The sequence below is a fragment of the Aythya marila genome (assembly GCF_965140915.1).
Source record: "Aythya marila genome assembly, chromosome: 9".
Lineage (NCBI taxonomy): Eukaryota > Metazoa > Chordata > Aves > Anseriformes > Anatidae > Aythya > Aythya marila.
The window spans coordinates 2793984-2804977 of NC_139050.1; the positions used below are offsets into that span (position 1 = coordinate 2793984).

The 10994-nt window shown below is 43.2% G+C and overlaps 1 protein-coding gene across 2 annotated transcripts in view; it reads right to left on the reverse strand.

Annotated features, from left to right (window-relative positions):
- The window catches only part of RASA2 (RAS p21 protein activator 2), a 64302-nt gene that overhangs the window by 41188 nt on the left and 12120 nt on the right, over nucleotides 1-10994 (reverse strand). The window contains exons 1-2 of one of the 2 annotated variants that reach the window (XM_082766988.1): nucleotides 9364-9695; nucleotides 3795-3900 (exon numbers count right to left, since the gene is read on the reverse strand). In XM_082766988.1, coding sequence (XP_082623114.1) covers nucleotides 3795-3900; nucleotides 9364-9427 — 170 coding nt within the window. In that variant the 5' untranslated portion in view covers nucleotides 9428-9695. Of the gene's footprint in view, nucleotides 1-3794; nucleotides 3901-9363; nucleotides 9696-10994 lie in introns of those variants that run through there. The other variant, XM_082766987.1, reaches the window with a different exon arrangement.

Below are 10994 nucleotides of genomic sequence, written 5' to 3' on the forward strand. Positions count from 1 at the left end.
CAGCTCCTCACTTGTCTTCCCCTTCTCATTTCAAACCCAAGAAATTCAACTTGTGAGAGCTGGGTTCTTCTTGTAGGCAGCACCAGTAAAGGTATAAATTATTGAGCATTACCTTTATTTAGCAACAGTGCAGCCTTAAGCAGCCTCAACTTCCTTATTACCTTCATTGCTCATTTTAATTGTATCGACACAGTAACTCACCAGAAGATAAAAAAGTCTTACTTCCAATTTAGGTCAATTCTATGATGTGGCTCACTGACTATTACACGAGTAATAGTTGCAGCAGTAAAAACAAAGATATTACAGTGGAAAGCGTGAACAAGCTGGCATGGTGTACAATTCAACAACCGCATATCACTAAGTTAAATGCTTATTCTTACCATATCTACACAACTGTATGTGTGCAATTACAATCAGATAATGATTCATTATTGTGGGATGGAGACTATTAGTACTGACTTCCAAAAACCTATTTACCAGCCATATCCTAAGGCTAAGAAGAATGAACTTCACAAATATATCAAAAAAAAAAAAAAAAAAAAAAAGACCAGTTACTACCAATCATTATTTTGACCTCAATGTGAATTCTCAGATTTGCAAGAAAGAGCAAGTCAACAGTATGAACAGAATGTAAATCTTTTTTTTTTTTTTTTTTTTTTTTTTTTAAATCACGTTGGAACATTTTTCCTTACCTAGAATACCACCCCTGCTGTATCAATCAGTTGTTAACTATTCTTTAGCAAAGCAAGAGATACAGAGCAAATTTAAGGTTTAGAATACAAAGGATTAGTAAAGAAATTCTGAGGTGTATATGAACTGGCTGAAGGGGTACAATAGGTTATACCAATGAGGAATAATTAAAACAGAGAACTTACTCTACCTGTTCCTCAGGGATTCAGTCAGTTTAGTACTTTCATTTGTGACTTTGATGCAAGAACTTTAAAGACTGTGACAGATACAAAATTAGTAGATAATGCTAATTCAAAGGAAGACCAGACTGTCATACAGGAAGAACTGGATGGCCTTTTGGATTACTGTAATACAGGAGATTAAACAAACGTATAATATTACTCATATGCTCTTCCCTTCCTTGTCATATTAAACCAGTAATTCACTGATGAAAACTGACCAATACACCTACATCTGTCTTTTGATAAAAGACACAGTCGTATCCAGATATTAAATTCTTGCATTAACTTTGCATTTGCACAAAGTTTAATATAAAATAGTTTAAACAAAAAATGCAACACATACCACAACCTCTCCCTCCATATTTCTTTATATTTGACCATGGATATTTGAGGAGGTTCAAACTTCTTTAAACTTTCAAGGGGAACAAAAAAAAAAAAAAAATCAATTTCTTCAAAACCCACAAATCTCTTATACCGTCAGGAGACATTTTTGAGTCGTTAGACAGGATATTCTTCTTTCAGTTCAGTATTAATCCTTGTATTTTTAGCTCTGAAAAGTCATTGGCTTCACATCTGCACTTCTAACAATCATCACAGTGCTGATGGAAGCCCAAACATATTTTCACTTTTTAAAAAACAAAACAAAAAAAAAAAAAAAAAAACACACATTTCTTCATTGGTTTTCAATAACTGGAACCAAAGGTCATTTTAATTCTATTGATAATTACTTCCACAGATGTATAACTAGCATATATCTGTAGAATACAATCTGGATTATACCTTGTATAAAATCTGCAACCCAGAAAACAGTGACAAAAACAGACTGCGAACTACTTGTCTAAAAGACAGTAAATAATACAAAACAAACAATTGTTGCTGTTATGACTAAAATTACACCTTACTGAAAATGTACTACACCTTACTGAAAAGCAGTTATAAAGTTTGCAGGTTTTTAGATATCAAAGCTTTTTTCTTCCATTCCAGTACCTCTAGGTTAGTACAGCGCTCTAGGTCAACACAGTAATAAGCAACGAGATGGTATAATTAAGTTTCTGCAACAAGCACCAGCCTTTATAACCACATACACACTACTAATAGAAGAGTAAGCCAATTCTTGTTGCTGTTACTACAGGATGATTTATTTTATTACATTTCATCAGTTTGTAGGAAACCTTACTCATGCTGTGGATCTAACTTCATGCAGATGTAATTCAGAGAATCAAAGAATTCCCTATGTAGCCAGGGAAGACAAAAATGCACCTCCAGGCAGAGAACACTGGCTCCTAACAAAACACTCTCAAAATATGTATATAAATTTCATATCACATGAAAATCATGAAAACTTCTCTGGTTGTTTAAGACACACCAAAACTGTTATTTTCTTATAGTGAAATTTTTGTTCTTCCTCTATAAAGAACTAGTGGCAATATTCTCAATTAAGTTTCAGTTCAACTTCAGTACTATTAAAAATTAGGTTAATCTAAGATGATTTATTTTGCCAATGTTTTACTGCATAGTCAGTTTTACTGCATAGTCAGAAATTCTTTCTTCATGTGATTTAAGTGTATCCACTTAACTCTTAAAAAGGGATATTAGAGAAAAAAAGTCTGTATAAACATTAAATGCTACAGGTGTTGTTTCCAAGCCTAACATTAAACTTCTATGATCTTGATTATTAACATGTCAAAAATCTGACAGCAGAGTTTAAAAAACTGACTTCATTTAGGACATCAATTTGCACTTCCAGTTAAATTAATCAACTGCAATCAGGACCAAATATTTTGTTCATCCTCCTCATCTGTAACCACTGAGTCAATTTTTGTAATTTAACTGGTTGCATGTACGTACTGTTTACTATTCATGAAGAGGCATAAGGAGGCTTTAAAGTGGTGTTCTGAAAAAGTAAAACTCCCCACTTAACTTTCCTGTATGTCTGATGATCCTGACCTAGAAACACCTAGCACGATGGCTCAAAACAAACACTACCATAAAACCACTGGAAATCACAAGAATTGGGGAAAAAAAAAAAAAAAAAAACACAACAGTTTTAGCAGACTTTCTTAATTTTAAGAAGAAGGTTTAATGTCTCCTCAAAATAAACTAAACTGTCACTCGGATCTGCTGAGCAATGCAGCTGCAAAAATCCTCCAGGATGGGTCATCAGCAAACCTAAGTTTCAAGACTACTTCCGCCATTTTATCACGACTTTTTGGATTGTTTTTAAAGCTCTAAAACAATAGCAGAATCTACAGCTCAGGGAGGCAAAGCAAGCCATTCTGCCTGAGTACAAGCTACAGTTCCAATAACAAGAATTTCAAGAGAGAATAAGGCCTATTCAGGGGCACATCCCACAGCAAACAAAACTTTAATAAATTAAAAGTTCAAGTTCATCCATTCTAGAAACAGGTTTTACAAGGCAGACACTGAAAGCAGAATTCCAGCAATACATACTGACTACTTGTCAAAAGTACAAAATGACAGGGAAAGTAAGAGATCAAGCAGATCTCTTTCCCTTGAAAATAACCTGGCAAGAAAAATAATGTTATGCTGCCCAATGAAACAAAATACAGTAACAGCAAAATATGTTTTAGCATGTTTCGTGTAAGTCCTGTACTACTCACAAGCCTCCACTTTGTTTTCTTCCCAACTGCTCTCAAGATTTACACATTGCTGCAATGCTTCCAATTAGTGGCTACAAGTCAGCTCTCATTTTAAAGACGTACAAGGACCACATGGACATGGACATGCATCTTGCTTTTATTCTGGACCAAGAATCATAGAATCGTCTAGTTTGGAAGAGATCTCAAGATCATCGAGTTCAACCTCTGACCTACACTAACAAGAAGGTCTTGATTACCATTTCCATGTAAAAATTAAGCTTACCTTGAAGATTTTTCAACTACCTGCGTACGAAAAACTTCTTCTTGGTCCAGGTTTATGGTACAGAAGAAGTCTCTCATTTTGTTGGGAACTAACTGTTTGGCATCATCTGTAAATAAATAAAAAAGAAGCCTAAGTACTGAGGGGAAAAAACAACAAAATATTACACAAAAGCTTCACAGGTTTAATGGATGCCTAAAGTTTACTCCCCCATTCAGTTAGCATGCATTTTGTTACTCACTTTCGACTTGTAAGCCCCACTATGCACCCCAAAATTTTGATATCCAGGTTTACATGGAAAGAGAGCCAACAGGAAGACGATGACGCGCTGACTCATCAGCACCGCTTCCTGCAGCACCTGCACTTTCCCTTGAGGTCTCATCTCAGGCTTGACCCCGCATAGGTTACTATGTCTGAGAGGCTCCCAGCCCAAAGGGATACGGCATTAGGTTGTATGGCAAAGGCATCACCTGGCTGAGCTACTCTTCTTCACTGTTTCCTCCATTAATGCTTTGGTTACAGGAAGCTGATGGGATAGATATAATCTTATTAATCTGCTCTTCATTTTTCAGTTTTTTTAGCTGCTTTTAAGTTGACCAATGTACTTTCAAAGGTTCATCTATGACTACTGTTTATTTTTTCCTAGACGTCTGGTCTGACAGAGAATGGGAAAAGTCATCTTTTGACTAGGTGCACCACGTATAAAAACGAACAGAACAGGAAGTCTCTAACGGGGCGCGATGACTGCCAGCGCAGGAGCACAGGGAACTCCTGGGCAGTGAGTCTAGGCTGCTGCAGCAACACATGCAGGACACCACACAGCCCTTCATGAAATTGGTGCTTCTAATCGATTACAGCTAAAAACAGTTCCCAACATTCAGAGTGCTCTTCCAGAATCCAAACGCTGCAGACACACACATTGCTTTATGGCAATACCATGCTTTAGCTTAAACAGTTACTTCCCCACTGTGTTCCCTTCTTTGAAGATGATCATCAGTCCCCGTTGACTTCAGATTCTGCCCAAAGAGCCAAGCCAAGCATTTTTGGTCCCCTCTCTGAGGAAAGAGGCTCCTAATTGCTGAGTAGCTTCTGTCTGCACCATCGTCACTTAAGTTATTATCTTAAATGCAAGCAACCAGAGTTGTGTTCTGGATTAGGCCTTAACTCTTGTGTCCTTATATCTCTACTGGAAATACCACCTCCCCTCCCCCCAATAAAACATGGAATCGAAATCATCCAAATTTTATATAAAATTTTTGCAAATTTTATATAAGACCTCAGCTTGAAATTAGATTTCACGTCACATATATGTCCCTTTAAAAAAAAAAAAAAAAATCAGTTATGAAGCACACTGGAAAATAACCTTTGTTTTCTATGTTCTTAAGATGTAAAGTCAGAAACATTTTGTCTTCTCTCTCTTTTTGCTTAATAGATTAGTGGCAGCCTTGAAATGTAACTAAGTGCTGCCTGGCACTGGAAATGCTATATCTGAGCAGGGAACACGGTGGTTTCACCACCAGACTGAACTTCCTCCTCGATCTTTTCGAAGTCAGGAATACGTGCACTGATGGAAAACATGAACAGACAATTAAGTAACTTCCACGGTTAAAACCTCTGCTCTCAGAAGCATCAATGAGCTTTTCATCAACTTGGGTGTGGGAGAGGAGGAAGTATACGTATTATTTTTAAACACCACACTTAACATTGACAGATTGAGACAAGTACAGAACCGGTTTCTAATGCCACTAGACTTTAAAAAGAAACTAAATTCAAAATGGCCCATGAGCAAGATACTGGTGGGGAAGCATGTGACTGAGTATCACCTTGAAAAAAAGTTGTTTTAATAAAGCATATGAACAAGAATACAAAAAAAGAAATCTCAAGGGGCTTGCAATCCCCAGAGCTTCAGATGCTGAAGTAATTAGTAAGCATGAACTGTACCCAACAGTTTTTTCTGATAAGCATCTTAGACGTTTTAGTTAATACCCTGGAGCTTTACCATCCAATTTTCACATAAAAATATTTAAGAGAGAACCTAACTTTATTGGCACTGCAAAGCTACTGTATGGTGGACTTTGAAAGCAGATTACAAACACTGTAGTTTCACATTTTCTTAAAAGAACACAAATTAAACTGTAGGCAGTAAGGATGGTTAGTCAGAAATACCAAATAAAGGTTTGTTTTTTTTGGGGGGGAGATAAGGAAAAAAAAAAAAAAAAAAAAGCATTTTTAACTTTGACTGTCGAACTGTATTTCGATCCTTTTCAGGGTGTCTATCATTTATAACCACGCAGCATGATACTTAAACTTACAGTTCAGGCGATCAAACAGCAGCAATAACAGAACGATTTGTTTTTTATTGATGTACCAACTCATCAGTTTCATTCAGCGGACTAATTTAAAACAATAATTATTTTCATGTGACATATCTAGTAGCCTAATTCAACCGGGAAAGTATGGAATGCATCGGTAACATAATAAACATCAACCTTTTTATTCTGAAAATGTACAAGCTCACGATTACTATGGCTTACCTGACTTTTGAACCAACTTTTACTGTCTCTCAACCACTTACTTTGGGAAATCAGCAAAAAATATCTGTACTAAAAAAACCTTGTGTTGATTATATATATTAGATTTCAAAATACTTATAAAATATTGTTTACAATATATACACAGGTCGTCTCTATACAACTCCATAGAGAAACTTTACTTCAAAGTAAGATGAGCTTAAACCTAAGCAAAAGGGAAAAACTGTGATGCTAATAAAAAGTTAAGTGCTAGAGCATAGAGCAATGGCAGTGCAGACGTTAAGAAACTCCAACTCCCCATATTACAGGAACGTTATGGGTTAGTAGTAACAGGAATGGAGCAACCTACTAAATTCCACAGTTCTGTCAAACTCCCTTGTCCTGCACATCATTTGTTAGATGCAGACAGAACATGAGAACATCAAGTTAAAGCTTGTTCACTGTTAACACAATCAGAAACCCAGCAGGAGCAGGAGGTGGGATGGATACATGCTATTTATTCACAATGCACTCTGTTGAGGGAAAACGCACTATTTGTGTACATCCTACAACAGGGACCCAAAATGAAGAACCTATATAGGAGTTTATACACATGAAGTGCAACCTATTTCGCGGGACCAAACATGTTATATAGCAGCAATTAAAACCGCTATACGAGCGCAGCATAACCCAATGTATTCACACAGCGTTAACAATGCAGTACTAGAAGTTTGAAACAGAACGTGTCCTGAGTTTTGTCAGAGGAGTTCTGGGAGATGACAAATTAGCTATTTTCCATGTATCCCACTAAGGTTTTCCAAAAATGAAAGCAACTAAATCAATTACGACCTAAAAACCTACTACTACCTGGTATAAACTGAAGACAAAAGCTAGTTACACGACTAAGAATAACACGCTATAAAATATACCTCAAACTGCAGAATACGCACAAACCTTGTAAAGTGCTTTCAAAAGAGTCATTAAAAGGAATGACTGTCCTGTGGATCCCCCATGGAAACTTGCTCAAGTTCAAAAAAAAGCCCCATGGTCTTAAACTAGATCACATCTTCATGTTTTCTCTTACCTGAAAACCAGAGGGAGGAGACAGGCTGCAAACACAGGTATTCCACACAACATGGGGTGTCCCAGGGATTGCTAATGTGTTCCTATTCAGTTTTTCATTGTTGGGTATGTAATAGCTAATTAAGCCACTTTTAAGTACATGCCTCAGTTCTAAATCTGTTGTCACCGTCTGCATAACATCGCTAACTTTAGATTTTATCATCTACTTGCGTGCTGTAGAACTGCGTAAATAAGAAGTTACCACAAATGTGTTTTCTATATACACATAACTGCCACTGCCTCCTGAAAATTGTGATCTCTTGTGCAATACATACATACAAAATGAATGTGTTACGTCTTCTCATAGCTTAAATGACAACAAAACTCAGGCATTGAAAAATATTCTACTTGCAAAAAGCATATTATAAAAAATTCTCATGGACTATGAACACCAACTTCCCAAAGTGAAGTCTGCTAAGGGAAGTACTTCCCTAAGTGAAGTACTGCTAATCCCTCCAGATCAAGGGGGATTATATTATTACATCTGTTTGTTATTGTTCATTCAGAGGGTTTTCACCCCAAAAGCACATTAGTAAGATACGAGCAAGAAGTGAAAATAAAGCAGCCTGTGCTGGGCAAAGAGGCCAACAGAAAAGCTAGGGATTTGAGGGTTTGCAAGCTTTCACAGCAAATTAACTCACATCTTTTTAAAAGTGCTTTTATTTTCCTGGAAAAAATCAAGTCGCTTTACAAGTGATTCCTCACGCTGTTTCAGGAAACATCTTTTATTACTTCCACCCATCTTCCAAATTGGTCCTGCAGTTTTACAGGCCCATCTGTGGCAACCGACTTTGGATGTACGATAACCAGATGATAACCTCTGCTTCACCATCACTTTTGCCAGGTACTCAAATGCGGTAACACTCAACGTTACATCGCAACAGGAGTGATGGAGAACACACTCACGGGACACTAAAACTGGCTTCAACAAAAGCCGTGAGAGATACAGGAGGTGCTTTTTAATATCTAACGCAAAACTTGTGCTGGGCTCAAGTATCGCCTAAAGTAAAGCCCTGTCAACTGCTGCAAAACCCCTCGGACACAAGTCGGGCAGCAGAGCGGTGTCAGTAAATACGCCAGCGCTGACTTTTCCTTAGACAAGCTGGCATGCGTTAGCTCCGCGATAATCGCTAACAACAAAGTCTCAGGAAGTGTGTGCTCAGTCTTGTCCGCTCGGTTCGCATTAACCCTCTGCAGCAAGCGCCGCAGCGAGCCCCGTTTCCCGTTTTCCTGGCCTAGTCACTCCTTCACTTCCCGCAGATAACCCCGAGCCTGCGCCGCGCTCGAGCAGCGCCTCCACCCCTCGGCTAAATTTAAACCGGCCCCAAGCTGCTCGCACCTGGCTCCCCACCCCGGCACCGGCACGGCGCCGCGCCCGGCCCGTTTCGCTTCATTCTCAAAAAAGCTGACCGGCGGCGTGAGAAAGGAAGCGAGCGGGCTGCCCGGCTGGCTGCATGCACGCCGTGAGCCGAGCCCAGCCGAGCCGTGCCGGCAGGAAGCCGCGCACATCCTGCTCCCACAGCCCGCCGGGGCACCCGCCGCTGCCCGGGGCCGGGCGGATCGAGCCGGCGCTCCCCGGCCCCTCTCGCTCCCTTGCTACGCCGAGGCACAGAAGCGCTAGCGGCCGTTCCGAGCGGCCTTCCCCCGCCGACTTCCTGCACATCGGTACTTTCGCAACGCCTGCCTGACAAACACGCCGAGACCCGCGGGGGGTCGGCAGGGAGAGAGGGGGCGCGGCTGCCCGGCTCCGCGATACCCCAGCACCGGGGGACGCTCCCCGGGGCCCCGGCCCCCCGCACCCCACCAAGCCCCTTCCCCTCCGTCCTTCCTTCCCGTCCCGCGGCTGCCCGCCAGCCGCAGCCCCGGGGAAGGCGAAGGCGCGGCGGCGGCCCCGCGGGACGGCCCCCGGGCTGGGCGCAGCCGGCCCCGGCCGCACTTACAGATCTTGCCCCGGAGGTTCTGCAGCACCCGCACCTCGTCGCCGCCGCCGTCCTGCGCCGCCATCGCGCCAGCGCCGCCGCCTGCGCAGTGCGCGGCGGGGGAGGGGAAGGAGGGAAGAGAGGAGAAGGGAGGGGAGGGAAGGGAAGGAGGGAGCGGCCCCGCCGCACGCCCCCGGGCCGCTCCGCCCCGCTGGGGGCCGCCGCCACCGCCCTCGGGGGGCAGCCCGGCACCGGCACCTGGCAGGGGCCGTAGCCGTGAGGGGCGCGGGCCGCCCGCGCTGACGGCCGGGCACAGGGCGAGGCGGCCGAGCCCCCGGGGGAGCGGCGGTGGGAGCCGCGGGGAGCCCAGCCCTGCCCTGCCCTGCCCTGCCCGCACCGCGAGCCCCGGCCCCCCGGGCGTGCCGGCGAAGTACAAATAAAGCGCGTTTGCCTTGCCCTCGCGGGGAACGGAAAGGGCTTTTCGTCACGCTTTCGCTGGGATCTCCTGAGGAGAGATCCTAACAAGAAGCTCCAGGGCCTGGCCGAGGGCTGGGACGAGCCCCGCTGTCGGTGGCGGGCGGCTTCGCCCCGGCCCCGCGGCCGCCCAGCCGCCAGGAGCGGACCCGGCTCGGTGCAGCTCGGCGCGCTGCGGGTGCCGCAGCCTCCGGGCCCTGTGGGCGCGAGTCCTGGTGCAGCCCCGTAGCCGTCCTAAAACAAAGAGGTAGTTTAGTTGGGTAACGAGGGGAAAGTTGGGTTAGGAAGTAAGTTAGTACAGGACAGGGGTTCTTCACCTCGGGCCCAGAAAGTCCTCTTCGGCCTGCTCCTGCCAAAGGGAGGTTTGGAAAGCGCCGAGCCAGCAGCTGGTGCTTGTCTCTGACTGGAGTCCCCTGCCGGGGCTGCCCCGCACAAATCTCACCCTCATGATCATTACCTGGCATGGAGCCCCACAGCCTGGCGGCCAGGCCATGCTCTGCCCCACTCCCTGCAGCTGTCAGCGTCCCACCTCGTCCCCGCTCTCTGCATCGGGGCTGGGCAATGAGACATCTTCAGAGGCGGCGGGATGGGCAGCAGGCTGCTTCGCCACACCAGGAGTGGGTGAATTTGTATGCATGCAAAGCGCAGGCCTGCACAAAGACACACATTTGCATAGGGTGACTTCTACCTGCCAGAAGTGAGAGCTTTCCCTATAGTACAAATTGAGGGATTTGGTTATCTACAGTTGGTTTCCAGTAGACTGGCTGCCTTGTCCCACCCGTGGCTGGGGAACTGAGGGCAACCCTGTCGGAGCGAGTTTTGCTCTGAAACCTCTCTTGAGGTTCTCTCTGCGAACGCAGAGGTACAGTTACATTGTGTTGCAGCATTTTTTAAACTAGATCATGTAAAACTATTTTTTCCATAACTCTCTCAAAATTTACAATGACAGTTGAAGTTTACTGTTTACCTTAATGTCACCTTCATCAGAACTTTTTAATTAGCTTTTGAAATAGGAGGGAGAAATATATATTATGAGTAGCAAACATTATATGTTTTTAGTTAGTTATGCATCTCTGTTGAGGACCATCCCAAAATGTCCTGCATAACTTAGCTTAAATTTAACTTTCAATGCAAGTTACAGACCAGTGACACCTAGCTGAAGGGGGAAGTACTTTGAG